General features: G+C 39.1%; 1 protein-coding gene across 1 annotated transcript; it reads right to left on the reverse strand.

The window, feature by feature from the left end:
- Window positions 1-732: 732 nt before the first annotated feature.
- Window positions 733-19,764, reverse strand: LOC148854412 (uncharacterized). The gene is made up of 9 exons (XM_088941684.1): window positions 19,289-19,764; window positions 19,053-19,141; window positions 16,139-17,512; window positions 12,994-14,814; window positions 3,363-4,484; window positions 2,844-2,948; window positions 2,589-2,678; window positions 1,979-2,089; window positions 733-1,892 (listed from the first exon to the last, which is right to left on the reverse strand). The coding sequence occupies exons 2-9, from the start codon at window positions 19,110-19,112 to the stop codon at window positions 1,356-1,358; spliced, it is 5,220 nt and encodes a 1,739-aa protein (XP_088797810.1). The 5' UTR covers window positions 19,113-19,141; window positions 19,289-19,764; the 3' UTR covers window positions 733-1,355.
- Window positions 19,765-21,518: the final 1,754 nt, after the last annotated feature.

Consider the following 21,518-nt stretch of genomic DNA (forward strand, 5'->3'; position numbering starts at 1 on the left):
ATCCAATGAATATTTTGGACCATTTTGAACCAGTCCAGAGACTGTCCAATCCGTTCAAATTCCTGTTAATTTAGATTGGCTTCAACTCAAACCTGGTCCATTGGCATCTATGTTATTATCTTCTATCAATGGACCAGATATTGGCTCAATCCAATATAAATTCATTATAGATGGGGCTAGGTCCAATCCAATATGTCGTATTGGTCCGTCCAATACGTTCAAATTCAATGTCTTATTGGTCCGTCCAAATGGATTTTGATTTGGACGGAATCCAACCCAAAACCGGTCCATTGACACCCCTACTGTCAAGACCGGCTCACTTGCTTTTTCTGATGCTTATGGGCCGAGTGCAGTAGGTCGTATTGGGGGTAGTGCCCTACTCGAACAGAGAATCATCTATTCCGTATTTTTGTCTTTGCCTCAAGCCTTGGAAGACCTAGAGGTCAGGAGGTAGGTCCTCTCGTTTCCGTAATTGTTTATTGACTTCTCTTGAACTAGAAAGCTATGATGCAGATGCTGAACATGTAGGAAGATTTTGACAGATTCTACCATGTCACTTTCTAATTTTTAAGAAATAAATATGCATCACAAGGTGAACGGTGGACAAAAAAAAAACACTAAATCGCATTTGAATGCTAGTACTACACACCATTCAATGCACTCGTTAATCATAATAGATGCTTTTACTTCTTGATTCATCCTAAAGAAAGCAAGAAAGGAAATCTCTAATCCTAGCATAAAATAATGCACTTGCGTTAGATTATCAATAATGAGTAAGAATACAAGATTTGAGCCTGTTTTGGTGAAAAACAAGTACAAGGCATAAAAACACGCCCAGTATTGTGTATTTTAATCATCTGGGAATACCATCACCAAAACAAAAGATAGAGGGAAAAGTGGATTAAAGTAACTCCCATGGACTTTAGCCTGTGGTTGGTCAAATTTACCCTGTAATATACAGAACCCCATTTCTTTAGGGTTTCAAATCTCCAATACTGACAACTTCAAAGAGTTCATTGCCAGCATTTTATTCTAAGTATGGCTCCCTGTCAATTTTTAAGTGTGGTAGCTGTACAATTGCTTCAACAAAAACTGGCTGGCACAGATCGCAAAAATCACTTCATCCACCACTGTCAAGAAAATATTCTCAGTTGTGCCAACTAAAGCTTCTGCTACTCGATAGATAGAAAGCAATAAGGCCAATCTGGAGTAGTTTCTATAAGAAGAATGCAAACTTAGCATCTGAATGACCATCCGTCATGATGATGCCAACATCCCCAAGTACACTCCAAAGCACAACTTTGTAACTTGAAATGATGTTAGATCAAAGAGCTTTGAATTAGCCAATTAATTCTTCACCACACACACTTTGGCAAATCTACTGAAAAGAATGCCTCTGCCTTGTCAATAAAGCTGCTAGGCAACCTACTGTGCAACATGAAAGTAGAAGCCGCCTCTGAAGCTGGCATGTTGTGCTTGAGGGCCCATTCTTCACAAGTTTTTATTGTTGCTTTTCCATCCCTTTGGTTTCTCACCTTGCTGATTCTAGTGCTACCCAAGGAGCCATTCCTTCCCAAAGGAACCCTAGTGCTTCTTGGATTGTAACGGCTAGATCTGAGAGAGAATTCACCTTGAAGCTTTTTAGAATCAAAACCCAAATGGTTAGTTTCACATGGATCTTCTGTGGTGGGACAGTCTGTTGGTGATGGATCAGACTGATTGGCAGACCCAGTTCTGCATGATCTAATTAAGGACAGCAACATTTCTGTACTGAGTTCTTGCTGAACTACACCTTTGTTCTGCTCACATCCATAGCAGGCAGCTACTAAAGTGCTGGCCAAGATGGGCATCAACTCAGGATCACTAAAGAACACAAATGGCAGATCACAGACCTGCTTTAGCTGAACAGGTTAGGTTCTTGCTCTATGAAGTCTTGAAGATATCAGAGAGGGAAAAATCCCTGAAAAGATGAACTCACCTTGTGAAGGATGGTTGGACTTTTGCCCCATCGAAGGACAGCTTGATTTTCAGGGTGGAACAAAGCAAAGTAGCCAAGGAGTAGTAGAGATTCAAGCAGAAGCAGACCCATCTGAGAAACGTTGCATGACATGTGTAAAAATTTCATATAAATGTTAGCACATGTACCCAAATGTAACAGCCATGAAGCACAAAGAGAGAAATAAAAATGCAGTCCCATGTAACCACCAAGCACAGAAGATAAATAGTTAGGTAATGCAAACAGTGACGGGTTACATAGTACAATTACCATGTGTACAGGTATTTATTTAGAACTACTTATAATATAGCAATTCCATCAGTGTGAACTTGTCTCATACTGCTGGTTCCAAGCCCGGATAAAATAGGAGGATTGTGTCAGGTTGGCAGACAGCATTAAAAAAATTTCCAAAACTCCTATGAACATGGATCATGATTGGTGCTGAACAGGACAGAATGGTGGAACAGGATTCATATAGCCACCTCCATATGGTTGGGACAAGGCTTAGATGATGATGATGATGACAAAGATGACTAGTATACTATAGCATATCCAGCAGAACATTTTGAAACAATAGAATACAAAAAGTCACCTGATCAGTTGCTGTTTTCCACTTGCTTGTACAATGAGAAAGGAGGAAACTCATTAAGTGGAAGAATTCCATTTTTAGGTCTGGTCTGGCCTGTCCACGATTCAAAGGAAAATGCATTATTTATTTAGAAACATTACATGGAAGTAATCTATACATGACAAAAAAGTTACAAAAAAAATCAAAATGAAGCAAATTCAATGAACCAGACCCCTACAATAACCTAACACGATAGTTGATGACAGACACAGAACTTACTAGCATTCGCTGCATAAAAGTAATATCCAACAGAGCTAGATTGTTCAACACTTTTAATACTCCAGTAGCCACTTCTTCGAAATTTGATGGAAGAACATAAGATGCCTGAAATCCAACTCAAGTCATTGAAAACTGAATTACTTTTCCAAAATGACAGACATTCTTATTTTCCAAAATAAAAACATAGATAGGACCATCAAGACGGTGATAATTGTTAAAATCAGGAATATCATTCAACACCCACAATTAGCATTAGTACTTCATTACAGTGTTAGAAGATAGAATTTACAGAGGCCATGTATAACAGCAGAATAATGATAATTATGATATCACTGAGTATAGGGACATAAAACTCCTCAGTCTCAAATATTGAGTATTGAGAAAGAGAGAGAGATGGTACTGCAGAACAAATAATAGAAGGTATAACAGTAAACTTCCAAAGTTCCCTGTGATGCAATAAATGAAGTATTGAAAAATAGTAACATATCAGGACATGGTTGCAGCAGAAAACAATCTTACCTGCTCGGAGGACAATCTGCTGTTTGCCTGTAACAGAACTGCTGTCAAGAGTGAAGGAAGACTGACTAGGCCAGTCTCAGATATAACAGAGAGAAGAAGTGCTACAAGCTGCTTTGAGCCCTGAATGTCTTCATTCTTGTGTTCTGTACCATTATCCAGCAAACTCTTCTCATCCTTAGGAGGTGAATTTGCTTGTCCTTCAATCAAACCTTTGCGGGATACAGCTGGAATATTTGTCACATGGACTTTGGAAGCAAAGTGAACATTATTCATCTCAACTGGAATATCAGTCTTCTCTGTAGAAAGATCCCTTACACCAGATGATGACTCATCCTGTCTGCTTGTGCTGCATGATTCATCCAATGGTCTGTCCTCGTGTACTTCCAAAAGATGTGTCTCTGCATGTGTGTTTACAAGAGATGGAATCAAACCAGAATCTCCATTGGCTGTGCTTTCAGTGGACCCCATAGGATCTGCAGATGGTGCAGGTTTAGCTTCTAAAGATTCATCCACTGGTGTCATTTTGGATGGAAAAGAATCCCAATTGATAGAAGAAAATGTTCTTGTTCTGGATGTTAAAACAGCCAAAAGATTTAAACTTAAGAGAATAGATGAAGGAAATGGAGATCCTTCCACCTGGGGCCTATCATAGAGAGCAAAAAGATCACGAAGCCGGTGAATAATTTGATAAGCAACCACAAGCTCCACAAGACCATCTTGCATTTGGAGTTGCCGTTCATCAGAGGCAATATATCCAATAATTGTTGTGGCAGTCCACAAGAAGCCCTCCAGTACTTCAGAAATTGATTCAAAATTATCCGTTGACATTTTATTGGACAATGAATTAGCACTTCCAGTAACATTTAAAGCTGCTGCAATCTTGATATATTTCTCAAGAGCTGCAGACAGCATGGGGATAATCGGAGGCAATAGATTCTGTGCAAGAAAATAACTCCTGTTGGCAGGCAGAACCAGAACCACCCGCAGGAGTCTTAAGAGATATGTTGTCACCTGGCAAGCTTCAGGCCTTGATATGTGAGAAGCAGGCAGTGCAGAAGCAATGAAATCAAGCAAACCAGCTTGGCGTGATACATGAAGCTCAGAGTCCTTTCCGTCCAAAAACTGTTTTACAAAGAAAAGGGCAAGATACAGGAAGTTATAACCCCATAAAGATATCGAAAACAAAGTACCAGAACAGTAAAGCAGACCTAGAATCTGCTGCATAATATAATCATGCTCCAAAGAGGTTATTTTTACCAACAAAACTATCACTTGAATTACACAACACATCTGATGAACTGCTAGTGGAGAATCCAAAATACAACTATACAGATGTATGAATTGCCCAAAAGACATCAACAAATCAAAGTTATAAAAAGTAGAATAGGCCTTAAAATGTATAGAGCATTTTTTTCTGGATGGGATCCATGAAAGCTATTACAGCAAAAAAAAAATGACAGAAAGAATGTAACATCACATAATCATCTTATTTTCTAGACTAGTAGATCTTAAGAGAATATCATAAAAAGGATATGAGAGGTTTGAATTAGCAATGAGAAAGAAGGTCCACCTCATTGAAGAGCAACACTTAAACTCTTTGGTGGTTCCATCATAACATGAGGCTGAGATATGATTCATTAACAGTATTTACCTGTTCTTGATGAGAATTGTCTATCTAATCCCTACATACCAGTTATTTTGATGATGATGATGATAAATAATAAGAAATAAGAAATAACAATAACAGTGAAGATTAAGGCATTACTCCAGTCCATTACACCTGGCATCTTGTTTTGTCTTCTTCATTGTATTATAAAATCATGAGAGAGGGCAAGGGAGAAGATAGTAAAAAATGAAGGAACTCAGAAACAAGTCCTAGATTTCAGAAAAGAACCCAAAGAAAGAAGCTCCAGATAACAGCTACAACATTCAGCCCCTAGGATGGTGAAGAAACTCCAATACAAAGAGTTAACCTCATACTCCCTAGGCAAGATGCCAACTACTGTATTGATGGATGCAGGATTTTAGCAAATTTGAAGCAGTCTCACAGCTGGCTGACCTTACAACTACAAGAAGAAAGAGTCAAGAAATAGGGTCCAACCTGAATGTTATTGACCCTCATTGATAAAGTGGTTTTGTCTGCATGCATCTCTCCATCCAATAAATATTCCAAAGCTTATAGAGAATGACAGCATAAGGCTGAAGGAGAGCCTCACCCTTACCAAATCACCATCTTCCACATGATCTGAGTTGAAAGAATTCACCCTCTGGTATCTATTAAGATCTCTCCTATCCTAAAGACCAGGGTTGCCTAGTGAGCAACCATCAAAACTGAGTGCTAAAGGTGTAACAAGCAATAGCCAAAAGAAGCTGCTCTAGAATATCTCCATTCCGAACCATAAATCTGGAAGATGTTGATCCATCTGAAAATGATCTGTGATTTCATCAAGGAAAAAGAATATGACATCATCCCCCTTTTAAAGTCAAGATGTCCTTATATTATATTTATAATAGGTATTTTTTTATCAATTTTCTGTAAGTTCTTCATCACTGCCTTTATTTTGAAACATCCAAAGCCTATAATGTTTCCTTTTTTTTTACAAGTCCAAAGACTATAATGGATGCATAAGCTGGTGGCTAAGTACTCACTAGTTTTTGGATGTCATGAGTTAAAAAGAGACTGGGAGTTCTTAGGCCAGTTTGACCACCTATTTACAAAGGCCACCTGGGAAGAAACCTTGTCAATTACATGCCTGGAGGCTGGAAACAAGGAACAAAAGGCCAGTCATTACTTGTTAATATGATTTCTTTTGCCTATACAAAAGTCAACCAAATTCACCCAAAAAAAATCAATAAACCAAGCAATTTTGCTTTTTAGTTGACCCAACAGGGGGAAGTCAATAGTGGGAGTTACCAAACACCAGAGAGTTGCCAATGCTATCAATAAGCATGTATCTAATGTTTACATTGATAAATTTGTCTATTTCACTTGCAGTTTAAAACAAAATTTTGATATCTTGGTTAAATGGTTAATAAAGGTGCATACTCTATTTCTTAAATTTGGCATTCATATTTGATTGACCTTCAATAATTTTCTATTTTAAGTCTTAATTTTCCATGTGATTTTCTTCATAACATTAAATTCATAAACCTTATGCTGTAAATAAAAAAAAAATACCAAAAGCATGGATGATTGAATATATCAAAAGCGGAGAGGTTCCTAACATATCAGTGTTTATCTGCGAATAACAGGCACATGTCGTTTAAGACTAGAAAAACTGTAAATGCTAAAATTCTATATGGGTGCCTCAGAGTCCAAAGGTTTAAAATAAATTGGACAAAGGCAAATTCGGACATATGGAATGCTACACAGATATAAGTGTAACGAATGAAGCATAAACAAGGAATTGATAAAGACAAGAATGTGTGTGATATCTCCTATTTTAGAATAATTGAGATAAGCACATAGTAATCTCAAAAGATAGAGCAAAATTACTGCATTATATTCTGTCACACTAAATGAAGCCCTCTTCCAACTATTTGGGGTCACTACGCCATGCTTCATGAAATAAAATTCCCTTTGCAGGTCTCCCAGAGAGGAAAAAACAATCAGCGTCCTAAGTGTAGAGAACATTGATGTGGGCCCCACAGCTGTGGTCCCACTCTGTCCGTAGGGTAGAATGTATCTAGTCGCAGCTGTGGTCAATTTGTTATTCTGTTATTCCTAGTTGTTATTTAATTTTCAGTTTTATGTTGTTATGTGTTAGCAGTTATGATGTAAACACCAAGGGCAGATATCTCCTTTCATGTAACTAGCATAACATATAAATATTAAATTAAAGTGGCGGCGGCAGAATATTGAGATTCTGTTCTTCTCCTCAAAACCTGTGTTCTACTGCTCTCACCACTCTTTCTTCTACTTCTTCTTCACTTTCTCTTCTCATCGAACCTAAAGTTTCTTAGTGATCAAGACTGATAGCAGTCTTGAACACCTACATGGTATCAGAGCCAAGTTAGGGTTTCTCATGTGAGCCTAATACCAGCCGACCACATGAGAATCTCCTAGGACTGGAAGCTGAAAAGGAGTTCGCAGACTGATTCTTGGAGATCGCCAGAAGTACTACCAGCTATTGGAGACTTACTAGGGTTGCAGAGTATTGGTGGTCAGGAAGGATCAGAGAAGACTAGGGTTCGGGTAACCCTAAAAGGCAGCGAACCATTTTTCCTTCTAAGCTGTTTACTTTCTAAGAGAAGTTCTATCAGAGAAGATAGGTTGGACCTATCTGGAGGGGAAGGCCGAACCATTCTAGGGTTTTCTCTCTTTGATTCACTAGGGTTTTACAGCAAACCCTAGGTCGAACTGTCTCAACTGTGTTTCTCTCTACTCTGGTTTGAAAGTGATCTTGCGGCAAGCCCTAGGGTTTGACTGAATCTTGTGATCTACCTAGAGCTGCCCTTAAGTTTACTGGTAGGTTTGATCAGATTCTAGGGTTTCTTATTAACCCTACTATATAGTTTTGGATTGTGCAACTGAATTGTTCACTTTAAGGACTGATTAAAACCCTAACTTTCCCAAGCATATCAAATTTTTTTAAGCTGTTTTCAGAGTCCTAAGGGGTTAGAGCTCTACGGACAGCTACTGTTGTGTTGGCTAGTTGGTTTCGGATCAGAATTATCCCGGTTTTGTGCACATACACTGTGAATACAGATCAGGCCCATACTGTTTTTTATTGTGATTGGTAGTTCATGTGCTGTTTTGAGACTTGACAGAAATGGAGTTTAAAAATCAAGCAGAAGGCAGCCTTGGGAACATCAGTTATGGTAGTGTTTCTGAGATGGGTGGTCAAATTACGACCGTAAAGTTTGATGGATCAAACTATTTGGAATGGGCCCAATCAGCCATGATGGCTATTGGTGGAAGAGGTAAATTAGGGTACCTCTTGGGAGATATGAAAGAACCTCCCAAGGGAGACCCGACATATACCAAGTGGATTCAAGAAAACTACTTGGTTATAACATGGTTGTGTAATTCTATGCAGCCTCATATTAGCCGGAATTATTTGTGGGCAAAGACAGCTAAGGAGATATGGGATGTTATAAAAGAAACTTATTCCCAACCCCTTAATGTTGCCAGAGCATATGAATTGAAATGTAAAGTGAAAAATTTTAAACAATGAGAGAGACCGGTTTTAGTATATTTCTCTACCTTGCAGTCCCTGTGGCGTGAGATTAATCACTTAGAGACTCTTGAGTGGGAGAGTCCCAGAGATGCACAGATATATAGAAAGCAGGTTGAGACAAATCGGGTATTTGAGTTTCTGGCAGGCCTAAATTCAAAGTATGATATTGTCCGGCAACAAATTTTGACTAGAGACAGTGTGACTCTCTCTCAGGCATACTCATTTGTACACGGTGAAGAGACCAGAAAGAAGGTTATGATGCAACCTCAGCCCCCCACACCAGCCTTTATAGCGGTCACACCCAAATCAGGGGGTGGTTCAGAGAAGGACAGGAGGAAGGAAGACAAGAAGGATGTGGTATGTGAACATTGTAAGAAGCCCAAACATACAAAAGAAACATGTTGGAAATTGCACCCTCACTTGGTTCCTGCGAAGTTGAGAAACAAAAAGGGCACTGCTCATGTAGCCGTGAACACTGATTCAGCATCCTCATCTGGCACAAAAGGAACATCTTTAGAGACCTTAGCTGCAGTTCGGGCTGCCCTAATACAGCTAGAAAAGGAAGTTGGAAATTCAGCTCAGCCACCGCAGTCTTCATCAGCCCCTGCTACATCTGCCTTCGCACATTCAGGTACTCGAGCTTTAGCCTATCATGCCTCAGCTCCAGGTACTACTGAACCTTGTTGGGTAATCGACTCAGGTGCATCTGACCACATGACTAGCTTGTCTTCACTGTTTACTACTTACCATTTGTCTTCTGGTAGGAATAAGGTATCTATTGCTGATGGCTCCCTGGTTCCTATTTCTGGGAAGGGTGACATCAAGTTAGCAGATACTATCTCCCTGTCATCTGTCTTGCATGTTCCTAAGTTTTATACTAACTTTCTTTCAGTCAGTAGTATTACCAAGCATATAAACTGCTCAGTAACCTTCTTCCCTGACCGATGTGTTTTTCAGGACTTGGAGACAAAGAAGGTGATTGGGACTAGTCGTGAGACGAATGGAATCTATCTGCTCGGGGAGCGGTTCCGTCAGGGAGAGTCAATTGAGAAGATGTCTTTTGTTTCTCAGAGTGAGTCCAGTTATGCTTTGGCATAACCGATTAGGTCATTTGTCTTTTCAGTCGTTACAAAGTCTGCTTCCTGCCTTATTTGAGTCTGTTGAGTTGTCTCAGTTACAATGTGAAAATTGTGAGTTTGCTAAGCATTGTAGAAAGCCTTATTTATTGAGTAATAAAATGAGTGATAATTCTTTTGATATTGTGCATACTGACGTTTGGGGGCCTTATCATATCCCTTCCATGGGTGGGTACAGATATTTCTTGTTATTGGTTGATGACCATACCCGTTTCTCTTGGATTTATCTCATGCGTTCGCGAGATGAGTTACCTTCCTTGACCCAAAATTTTCACCAAATGATCCTAACCCAATTTGATGCCAAGATCAAAGTTCTCAGATCTGATAACGCAAAGGAATACTTTGCAAAATCATTGACATCTTATCTTCTTCATCATGGGGTTATCCACCAGAGCTCTTGCCCTCATACACCTCAGCAGAATGGAGTTGCCGAAAGGAAGAATAGGCACATTTTGGAAGTGGCTAGAAGTCTCATGTTTACTTCCAATGTTCCTATTCACTTCTGGGGTGATGCTATCCTCACGGCTATATACCTTATTAATCAGGTTCCTTCCAGGGTCCTTGATATGCGATTTCCTTTTTCCCTTCTACACCCACGTGAGGACTTGTTTTCTATTCCCCTTAAGACATTCAGTTGTACTTGCTTTGTTCAACTTCTTGGTCCCCATCACTCCAAGTTCGAACCCAAAGCCTCCAAATGCATCTTCAATGGCTATGCACACACTCAAAAAGGTTATTGCTGCTATGATCCTGTCTCAGGGAGGAAGTTTGTCTCCGTGGATGTCACTTTCTTTGAGGGGGCACCCTATTATCCTCGGGTTTCCCCTCAGGGGGAGAGCAGTGAGAGTGGGGGTTTGAGTCCTTGTCTTCAGGGGGAGAGCAATGAAAGTGGGGCAGTTCCTTTACCTATTCCATTGGGTGATGAGAGCTGCAATCAGGAGTTGAGGGAGAGTTGCAATAGTGAGGGTGGTCAGAGGGATCAAGAGTTGAGGGTCTATCACAGGCGGTGCAGGCAGGTTGATCCTGATCATCAACAGTCCAGGCCAGCTTCAATCTCATCTGCAGCTTCAGGTCCAGGTACTACAGTCCCAGGGCCCACAGAGACTTCTCCTATCATTGCCATTTCACTTCCTACAGATGATCTTGACCTTCCGATTGCAATCCGTAAAGGGAAACGACATTGTACCACATCTACAGCCCACTGTATTTCCCATTTTTCATCCTATGATCGCCTATATCCTACCTACAGGTCCTACGTTAGTTCCATTTCCAATGTCCCTATTCCAAGAACAGTGCAAGAAGCCCTATCCGTCCTGGAATGGAAAGATACCATACAAGTTGAGATGGATGCCCTGTTGAAAAACAACACCTGGGAGGTAGTTGATCTGCCCAAAGGAAAGAAACCAGTTGGATGTAGATGGGTATTTACGGTGAAACATAATGCAGATGGATCTATTGACAGGTATAAAGCTCGGTTAGTTGCAAGAGGGTTTACACAAACTTATGGCATAGATTACTTGGAGACCTTTGCACCGGTAGCCAAGATGACCACTATTCGAGTCCTATTGTCCCTTGCAGCGAGTCACACTTATCCTTTATACCAAATGGACGTGAAAAATGCCTTTCTGAATGGAGATTTGCAGGAAGAAGTTTACATGTGTTTGCCTCCTGGATTCTATGATGCAGAAATAGGTAAGAAGGTCTGTCGGCTCAACAAGGCTTTGTATGGTTTGAAACAGTCACCTAGGGCTTGGTTCGATAGATTCAGACTAGCCCTTGTGAAGTTTGGTTATGTACAGGCCCAACCAGATCATACCCTATTCATCAAGAGGGTGGAGTCCTCCTTGACACTACTATCAGTATATGTTGATGACATTGTGGTCACAAGGAATGATAGCCATTAGATTGAGTCCCTTAAACAGCTTCATCAAGAATTTGAGGTGAAAGACCTTGGTGTACTTCGGTATTTTTTGGGTATTGAGGTTGCTAGATCCAAACAGGGGATCTTTATCTCTTAGAAGAAATGTCCTAGACCTATTGGCAGAAACTGGGAAGCTTGGTGTCAAGCCTGCGGATACACCAATTGAACAGAACCACAGGATTAGTGCCGAGAGTGGAGAGCTTCTTGAAGACAAAGTTATGTTCCAGCAATTGGTAGGAAAGCTCCTATATCTCTGCCTCACTCGGCCGGATATTACTTATGCTGTTAGTGTTGTCAGCCAGTACATGCATTCCCCTAGAACCACACATCTTCTTGCGGCAGAAAGAATCTTAGCCTACTTGAAGAGATGCCCAGATAGGGGTATATTATTTAAGAACAACAATCACATGAAGGTGAAGGTCTATACGGATGTTGATTGGGCTGGGAGTGTTGATGACAGAAGGTCTACCTCAAGATATTGTGCCATTGTGGGAGGAAACCTTGTCTCCTGGAGAAGTAAGAAACAAAGTGTTGTCTCCCGGTCAAATGTTGAAGCAGAATACAGGTCCATGGCCAATGGAGTGGCTGAAATCCTATGGCTAAGATCTCTACTTGAGGAGTTGGGTATTGAGTATGAGAAGCCCCTAATGTTGTATTGTGATAATCAAACCACCATTAATATAGCACATAATCCAGTACAGCATGTCAGAACCAAACACATTGAAGTTGACCGCCACTTTGCACGAGAGAGGGTCTCATCTCAAGAAGTATGCCTCCCTTACATCACATCCAATATGCAACTAGTAGACATCCTCACTAAAGTTGTATCAAGAAAGAAGCTAGAAGCAGATCTATCCAAGTTGGGAATGATGAACATATACTCCCAACTTGAGGGGGAGTGTAGAGAACGCTGTGGTCCCACTCTGTCCGTAGGGTAGAATGTATCTAGTCACAGCTGTGGTCAATTTGTTATTCTGTTATTCCTAGTTGTTATTTAATTTTCAGTTTTATGTTGTTATGTGTTAGCAGTTATGATATAAACACCAAGGGCAGATATGTCCTTTCATGTAACTAGCATAACATATAAATGTTAAATTAAAGTGACGGCGGCAGAATATTGAGATTCTGTTCTTCTCCTCAAAACCAGTGTTCTACTGCTCTCTCACCACTCTTTCTTCTACTTCTTCTTCACTTTCTCTTCTCATCGAACCTAAAGTTTCTTAGTGATCAAGACTGATAGCAGTCTTGAACACCTACACTAAGCATGCTTAATCTTGATTAACATAACAACAAAACAGCTACTGCACGCACAAAGCAGTTCTGCATAACATGACAGGCTACAGGAAAGCGCATTAGGAAAAAAAAAAAAAACAAAGAAAAGAAAAGAAAAGTACCTTGATCATATCTCCAACTATTAATCCTATGCTTGCAGCTCCTTTTCTGGCTTGTCTAAGTCTTTGAAGTTCCTGAAGCCATCTTCCAAGCTTTACCCTTGCAGTTCCCACAAGGGCTCTATTTCCAATACCTGTGCACTCAGAACCAGCTGGAGGTTCTATAAATTCATATTTCAGAGCCATAAGTCTTTGCCGAATCTTTTTAATTCTTCGCTTCAATGGATGCTGTAGTGCAGCATTGTCACTCTGCAGAGCAGAAACTCCTAAACTAGAAGTGTTGTTTGCTTGATGATCTTCACTGTTGCTGTTTGACATAGACCTACCCTGGCCCTCTTTGTTTGAAGAACGGCGCAGTAAAGGAGAAGATTGGTCTCTGAAATCCATTGAAGCTCTTTCCCGTATTTGCTCTAGGTAGAATTTTCGACGTTGTTCACTTTCACTAAGTCTCTCAGCTAACTTTTGGGCTAATAGTTCAGCTTCCTCTTGTTGAGCTTTGGCTCTAACTTCCTTTCTACGTAGTTGTTCTACAGCCTTTGCCTCACGTGCTGCACTTGAAGCTTTGCGTTCTTCTTCTCTTCTAACTTGAGCTTCTTCCTTCTTTCTCTGTGTCTCAGCAAGACGCTGCAGTTTTTCAGCTTCAAGGAGTTTCCGACGTTCTAACACAGCTTCTTCTCTTGCCATATCCTCTTTCTGCTTAATCTTCATCACTTGTAGCTTTTCTGCTCTCCTCAGTTCTGAATCATGAAGTTTCTGGCGAAGCATAAGCTTTTTATTCTCTTCATTCAAGGAAGTAATGAATCGCACCTCATTAACCTTGCTGCTTTCATCACCAGCTCTTCGCACAACTTGAGCCAGATAAGCTTCATGTCGGGATTCACTACGTTGCTGTCGAGCATACATTCCCTCTCTCAATTTCATGTTTCGAACAGCCTGCCATTCATTAACACGGTTCAACTTCTCTGATGTACGCTGTAGCCTTTGCACCCTCTCATTCTCCAACTCACTTCTAATCTTCATTGCTCGTGCATGCTTTTCTTCTGCTTCCTTTTTTAGATCCAAAGCAGTCTTCTTTTTCTTTTCTGGAGACATTAGTTTGTCATGTAAAATGCGGGCACGGTCCATACTTTTCCTGCTCAGGCCTGGTGAATGTGAAACACGAGAAGAGCTGCGCAATGGAGTTGCAAGTATGTCCTCCCAATTTCTCTTCTCCTTCCAAGCATCCATGCATTTCCATGATGCTACATTTCTTTTATCCTTTTCTTTCTCAGAGAGCAGAGCTTGCTTTTTCAGGGAGTCCATGGACTTGGGATTCTTCTCAACCTTACTTTCAGTCCACAATTTATCCTTCTTAGGCACCAACTTCTCCATTTCAGAAACTGGTGCAGTGTGTTCTTTCCTGCTCTTTCCAGCAACAGAAGAAACAGGGGTCTCCTTCAAAGTCACTTGAGATGAATTAGGATCAGAGACAGATAAATTCTGCAGAAGGGTATGGCTATTTTGTTCTAAATACTCTTTGTTCAACCTGCCTGTTTCTATATTCTGCTTCTCTCCACTCAAGTTTCCGTGGCTGAAATCTGGAACGCCAATTTGCTTCCTTGATTTCATTACTGATTCTTTAGAACTTGGTATGACATCATTTCTCCCAGATGTCTTATTTGGATGATCACTAGAAACATGGCAGGCATTTAGACATCCAGGACCTGGTGTTTTTGTATCATGTACAGAAGCCATTCTTGCTCTTTCTTGTTGAATTTTCTTGAATGCCTCAAGAGATGAAGATAGTATTTCTGCTCTGTGAGGCGAAGTAGTCATTCTCCGAACCTGCACTCAGGATGCATTAACAAACATTTTACAATAATTATTGGTCCTTCAAGCAAGAAAGATAAACAGTTGAAGCTTGTTTAAAATATTGCAATAAAATTTAGTATGTCAATTATTTTAATCAGAGTTAGCTTAAAATCTCAGAGTGAACCTTGTTTGGCTTTTGATAGAAAATAAAAATTCATTATAAAGGAAAAAATAAGATAAAGATACAATCTGAGGTGATAAGGTGTCACCAAGACAGAAAAAAATAGAGAAATCTAAAACCAATTTCCCATCAATACACATCAAGACATAAATAGCCATAAAAATAAAAAAGATAAAGAAAACTCTTCCTCAACCACTATCCCTCCAACAGAGAAAACATAAATCACCCTAAAAGACTAAAAAGCCTTGAACATTTCTTACATGACTGCTTGCACCAAAGAACCTTTAATATATATAATATCTCAGGGTACACTAAAGCAGAAAAGCACTAAACATGTATCAGATTACAATTATAAAATAATTTGGGATTTGAGATTCCAAAATGCAAATTAAAAAAGCTAACACTCAAATATAGATTCAGAAAATATCTTAAAATCTAACACTCAAATATAAAATAATTCCATCTATAGAGAGCACTTTTTCCAGGAAAATATATTTTTTCTTTTACCTTGTCCAAACTATCTAGCCCTATAATTTGCGGCTGCTATGACTGCCATTCTTGGGAACTAGAATGATATTGTACAATTTGGCCCTTACATATAGCTACACTGTACACTATGGTATTTTGACCACAAAGTACGCCATGGTATTTATTTTCATCTCTAGTCAGAAGATTTTTCTTAACTTGCAATGAATAGATGAATTTTGAAATATGAAACACAAAAATCAACTGTTAAATAGTTGAATTCATTGTCTCACACTAATCACTCCTAAAACAAGTTAGGGGAAAATGATCCTGTTTAACAAGAAGCTCATTTTTTTCTTTTCTTTTTTTTAATGTTAGTATGAGACTATCAAAGACTTGCATGTAATTAATAGGAAAGGGGGGAAAGCTGAATTCTCTTTCTAATTCTTGATATATATTCTATATTCCTCTTTCTTTAACAGAAGATTTCCCAGTGTATGGCATCTAATGAAGACAGGAAGAATTTCAACCTCAAAGTACTTTCCTTGCTGACAAGTTTCAAGAATGAAATTTTGACTAAAAATTCACTGCAGCATACCCACATGCTTATGCACGAGTCTATCGGTATGAAATGAAACCACCATAACAGTCTGAACAATGCAAGCTTTTGATTGTATGCCAGTAAGGACAAGGAGAAGTAAGCATGCAGACCTCCCAAGAGAGAGCGTGTGGACGGCGGTGCTCAGACTTAACATTTACTGGCCTCCCATCAATTGATAGCCGAGGGGAAGACCCCTTCTCAAATCCTTCCACTCTAGATTTCAGCTCTTTAAAATCTGATGTAGCTTCTTCTAGAACAAGAATAGCTTCTTTCATCTGTTCCAAATCGCATTCCAATTCACAGAGAAGATAAAGTTCATCCACAGCTCTATTAAGATTCTCAAAGAGAAAGCACCAAAGCCGCTGCCTAAACCTTTCTCTGCTTTCACCCAATTCACCTTCCCCAAGGGCAGTCATTATCTGGGCCTGTGACAGATCAACATCTACTGCACCATCCTGCTTGGAACTGCAGTCTTCAACAGCTTCTCTGACCAAAGCATCATTTGAAGTTTCAGGAACATTTTTTTCTTCTGGAAGTAAGACTGGATCTTGGGTACCCACAACAATGCATGGAAGCTCATTTGCCACTGGCACTGCAGAAACATTTAAAGCATCATCATTAGATTTGCTTTCAGCTCCTTTGGGTGTCATCACCATCCCAACCTCTTGATTTGCTGAAGAAAGAGAGTTTTGACTATACAGATCATTTGAATCCAAACCATCTATAGCAGCACCCCTAGTGGGCATGACATGTTTGTGATTGATTTCCTCTATATTTTCAACACCATCATTTGGACCAAGTATTTTCTCATCTGCTTTTGGTGATCCCACATTTTTTGAAGATGTCTCATTCAGCTCTTTATAGTGCTCCAAAGGTTTATCCCTTTGAATCATTGTACTCGTTTGACAAGGAACATGCTCCACATTGATGGATGTTACCACCTCTACATCCGCTGGGGGAGCAGCAGTACAAGAAGGAACAGATGACATTGAATCATTAGCATTTACTGACTTTCTGCACACTGCCAAATTATCAACCCCAATATCACCAAACTTGATTTCAGTTCTATCTGTAATATCATGATGCAGCACCAGAGCATCATCCTCTAGATCACCCCACTTAATTTTGGGAATCATATCCAGCTTTTCCTTTTGGATAACTTCTTGATTATTTGAATTTGTAGTGCTTATGGATCTAAAATAAGATGGTTTGGGAAGTTCAGAATCTTGATTTGCGGTACATTTAACAAGGTCATGTGCAGTCTTCTCTGCTTCTTTGGATGCAGAAAAAGAACATTCACCGCCCACTTGGACATGAAGTGAAGCATCTCCCCCACCTTTAGAAAACTCAGATTTCTGCCTGGCTTGGGAATTTCCAGTTCTATCATTCAATGAAGGCTGACTGTGCAGAGAAGTCGAAGGGGTTTTGCTAGAGAACCCCCCTACCAAATTTTGTATAGAGAACTTTGAGCTAGTTTTGTGCTTCTGGATAACAAATACAGAGGAAAAAATAAAGTGTTAAAACAAGCCACTTGTACACGGATAATGATTAAAACAAGCCACTTGTACATGGATAATAACGTAAGAAAAGGAAAAATAAAGGGAATGATGAAAATTGAAGGTTGAATTATGCAATTCTTGGTTCCTCTAAGGGGGAACCCTTCTCTCTTCAAAAAGGAGATAGTAAGGAATTAAATGAGGATAGCCTTAAGGGTACTACAACAAAGTGTTTTGGTGACAGCAGTAAATACAGACATTCTTAAACTATCTTCTACACCAGAGAGCTTATAAGGCAATGAGTAGGACCCTATGTCAAGCTCTAGTAAAACAAAACCAATTTCATTCATCAATGAAAATCGTATTCGTAACTAAATCTTCTCCAACAAAATACAATTTCTGAGAGTAGCACCTGAGAAAGATAAGAAATGTTCAAACTGTTTAATATAAATAGACCGTAATAAATAAAAGGAATAAGAATAAGAAAAATATAATTGGTAGAAAATATTACAAAAATTGATTGTGTTTAAATTGAAAAGGGATAACCAAACTGTAAAAGGTAGATGACAGTGAAGAACCAGAACATAGACCCAAAGTTGTCTTTATAATTTTAGAAGCCTAAACTCAAAGGAGGTTACTTTTCACAGTTGGCAACTTAGGCTCAAAATGTGAAGTCACTTTTCACACTTTACACCTCAAAGCTGATCATTTATGCAAAAGTAGTCACATTTCACACTTTCCTTACTTTATTCTTAAAAATAATAATAAAATAGCAAAAACTAGATTCATATCCAAGTGTTCCAAAGTCTGTAACTAAGAATTTCAAAGGGATCATAAATCTAAATCTTAGATAAGGGTATTTAGTTTCATTCTATAGCCAATAGGCTCAAATAAGAATTGATGAACTCCTTAACATTATCTGGTTCAAGACACCATCCAAACCATATTTGGTTTCTTTGGGTCAAGATGCTCATTGGTCCTCTATAAACGGAGAAGAGAATTCATTTTTGTTAAATTGAAGCAAGTTGACAAGATAAGGGTAACTAGATGAGGTTTATAACAGTATAACAGGACTTCACCACAAACTCCGCGCACATTCACCAAGTTATAATGCTAAAGTAAATTGACAGGAATTCCTGAAAATAATCATATGGCTAAAAGTTTCTTTAGCTACCCAGTAAATGTACCCCATTTACTTGTCTCGATTTCAATGAATCATCATTACATGGCTCATGGTAATCAGGGTGCAATTTCCATTTTCTTCTTTCTTTTATTGTACTCCGGATTTTAGTTCCTCTATAGTCTTTCTACCAACCCTCGTTTCATTTCCTGTTCTTTCTTTTCTTTTTATTTTTCTTTTTCTTTTCTAGCAGGAAATAGCAAACAAGCTCCTAACATTATTTTAGTACACAACTACACATTGGTAGAATTTCTTGTAACAGCAGTGGGGAAAACGATGCAACGGAGAACATAAATAGCAAAATATTGAGGGAAAAGAGAGAGAGAGAGAGAGAGAGAGAGACGAAACCTTTTTGACTTGAAACCATCCCGAGCCTTGATCGTCTCCGGCTTCCCCATTGTTCTCCATCACAAAGCGACCATAAACCAAATACTCCTCTGAAAAAGAAAACAAACGAAGAGTACCTTTTAATTTTCAATAAACCCGATTTTGAGAAGGTTAGTATTCGAAATGGTTCCATTAATGAATTCCGCCTAAAGCAGCTAATGTTTTCCGATTGATTAAAGAGATGAAGAAAATCAAACCTGGTGTAAATTGAAGAGCATTAGATTGTTCGTTCACCACGCCACTGAATTATACCGAAACGTGTTCAAACTTCACCTACAAACAACGACGACTCTGATATGAAACCCACCTCAAAGGTGAAAAACACCATGGACATGGATTCTCCATTGAGCTCTCAAGGTTTTCTTGAATTTTGGGCGTGACTAAGGAGGTTTTATACGACTCGCCAGAGCTTTTCCCAGCATTTCCTTAATTAACGCGGGGACAGCTCTGAAAAAGGAGTACAGAAAAGAGAAGAGGGGAGCGGTGAACTATGAAGAGGAGGGGTAGTAATGGAAAATGAGTCAAAAGCACGAGAGAGCATACTAGAGTAGAATCTTGCATCGTCGGATCTTTGATGCCCTTGACATTTCTAAAATCTGCGGCGTTAAAAAAACGTGATGCTAGGTTGTTGTGCATCTTCGCGCACTTTATCTTTCTTTCCAACTCGTTTTCCATTCTGCTTTTCTGGGGGAGGAGTATTTGGATGCAAAGATATGCCATCCGCGTGGGAATTTTGTGAGAAAATGTTGGCAGATACTTCGACTGCACAGGCAATGTGCTACAGACGCAGCTAGACTCGCAAGAAGACATGTTGAAACATAAGATCTTTCTGGGCCCACTGCACCTGTAGAGCGTTGCCCAATCAAAGCAACGCCAATAAGGCAATAACCCATCCCGTTAAGTTCTGGATCTAGTTGGGTCCCACAGAAAGAAAAAATATATATATCCTAAATAAAATATGGTGGGGCCCTTGAAAACCATGTCCTGTCCGCTCGCATTTGTCTGTGGTAGGTTGGCCAAGCCGAGCAGGGGTGAGCTCGGTTCTGCTATCTACAATACCACACTGCCAACAACACATCCACAATACAAGACAGCCGTACATCGGGAACATCATTTGATGGATAGATGTCTTCAATGCCTTGTATAAATAATGTGGTCAGCAGATTCGGCATCGCAGAAGGTGCCGGTCCAGCCAAAGAGATGATATGATAGGGATGTCCTAACATCCCATCTGTAGTGAGGTGTGCACAAAGCTCGAAAGTAGCGAAAATCAGAAATGAGCAATCAACACGATTGCAATCTTTTGCATCTATTGATTTTTGCATGCTCTGAGCCTCTGATTGTATAGAGAGAGAGGAATTCTGATTTGCTTCGAAGGCACCTCACACGTTGCAGCCATGCATTGCGAATATATCCCCATGACTTATGAGTAATTAGTGAGGTTGGTGTGAGGCACATTTAATAGAGGATTTGATGGAAGCAAAGAGTAAAAAGTGCACAAATACATTGAGAGCCCATGGCGAGTAGATATTCGTAACGTATGGCTCATAGTTTTGAAAACTGGAACTGACTGAACGGTTTGACCGGTTGACATGAGAATTGGTCAGGTAATCGGTTCAGTTTCACTCTAAAATCGCTTTTTTGGCTAAATAATATTAATTTGGCTAAATAATAAATTGACCGGTTGAACCGTCAATTTATTGGTCCGAACAATAGTTTTTTACTGTATTTAAAACGTAGGAACTAATCCCCATAACAGTTCTATGTCATGTCCAGTCCAGTTTTTAAAACCTTAGTATGACTAGGTATAATGCTACTTGCACATCTTTGTTCTTTTAGCATATTGAGACTCGTCTAGTATGTCCAAAGCAGTATGTAAAGTGTAAACGTTAACACAGTTAGGGGTGCAAAATGGATTGGATCATAATTCGATCCAAAGTCCGATACTATATTGTCATATTCAAGTATCCCCATTTTGAATCTTCGGATCAGATTGGGTAATAGGATCTGATCATAAATCGGATCAAATTCTGCTTACCCCTTATCCAATTCGAGAGGAATCGATATATATAACACATATATATAGATGTTATCTATTTATTTATAAATATATTATTTATATTGCATTTTTTTCAATTTGTTATATTACTTAATTCTTTTATAAAAACTTGTATATATATGATAAAAATAATGAAAAGATACTTGTATTTTTTTTGTTTCAATTTATTTAAATTGTTATATTTTATTATTTTAATAATTTATTAATTATTTTAAATAATTAAATCAGATCGGATCAGATCCAAATATCCGACTTCCTCATTAAATTCAAATTCGAGTCTGAATCTCCTACCCACACCATAAATTTTGGATACATGTCCACTAACATATACATCTTCTTCACATGTGTCGAATTGCATGTGAATTCAA

This window comes from Nelumbo lutea, chromosome 4 (assembly GCF_056320005.1).
Source record: "Nelumbo lutea isolate HS-2025 chromosome 4, American lotus-T2T, whole genome shotgun sequence".
NCBI classification, from domain to species: domain Eukaryota; kingdom Viridiplantae; phylum Streptophyta; class Magnoliopsida; order Proteales; family Nelumbonaceae; genus Nelumbo; species Nelumbo lutea.

Bases quoted from the DNA above. Each gene is read 5' to 3' on its own strand.
- LOC148854412 (XM_088941684.1), bottom strand. From the start codon at position 19,112: ATGGAGAACAATGGGGAAGCCGGAGACGATCAAGGCTCGGGATGGTTT. The intron at 2,679-2,843 runs GTAAGTTCTGTG...AATCGTGGACAG, and splicing joins CTTTTATGCAGCGAATGCTA to GCCAGACCAGACCTAAAAAT. The intron at 1,893-1,978 runs GTGAGTTCATCT...CAGCTAAAGCAG, and splicing joins GTCCAACCATCCTTCACAAG to GTCTGTGATCTGCCATTTGT.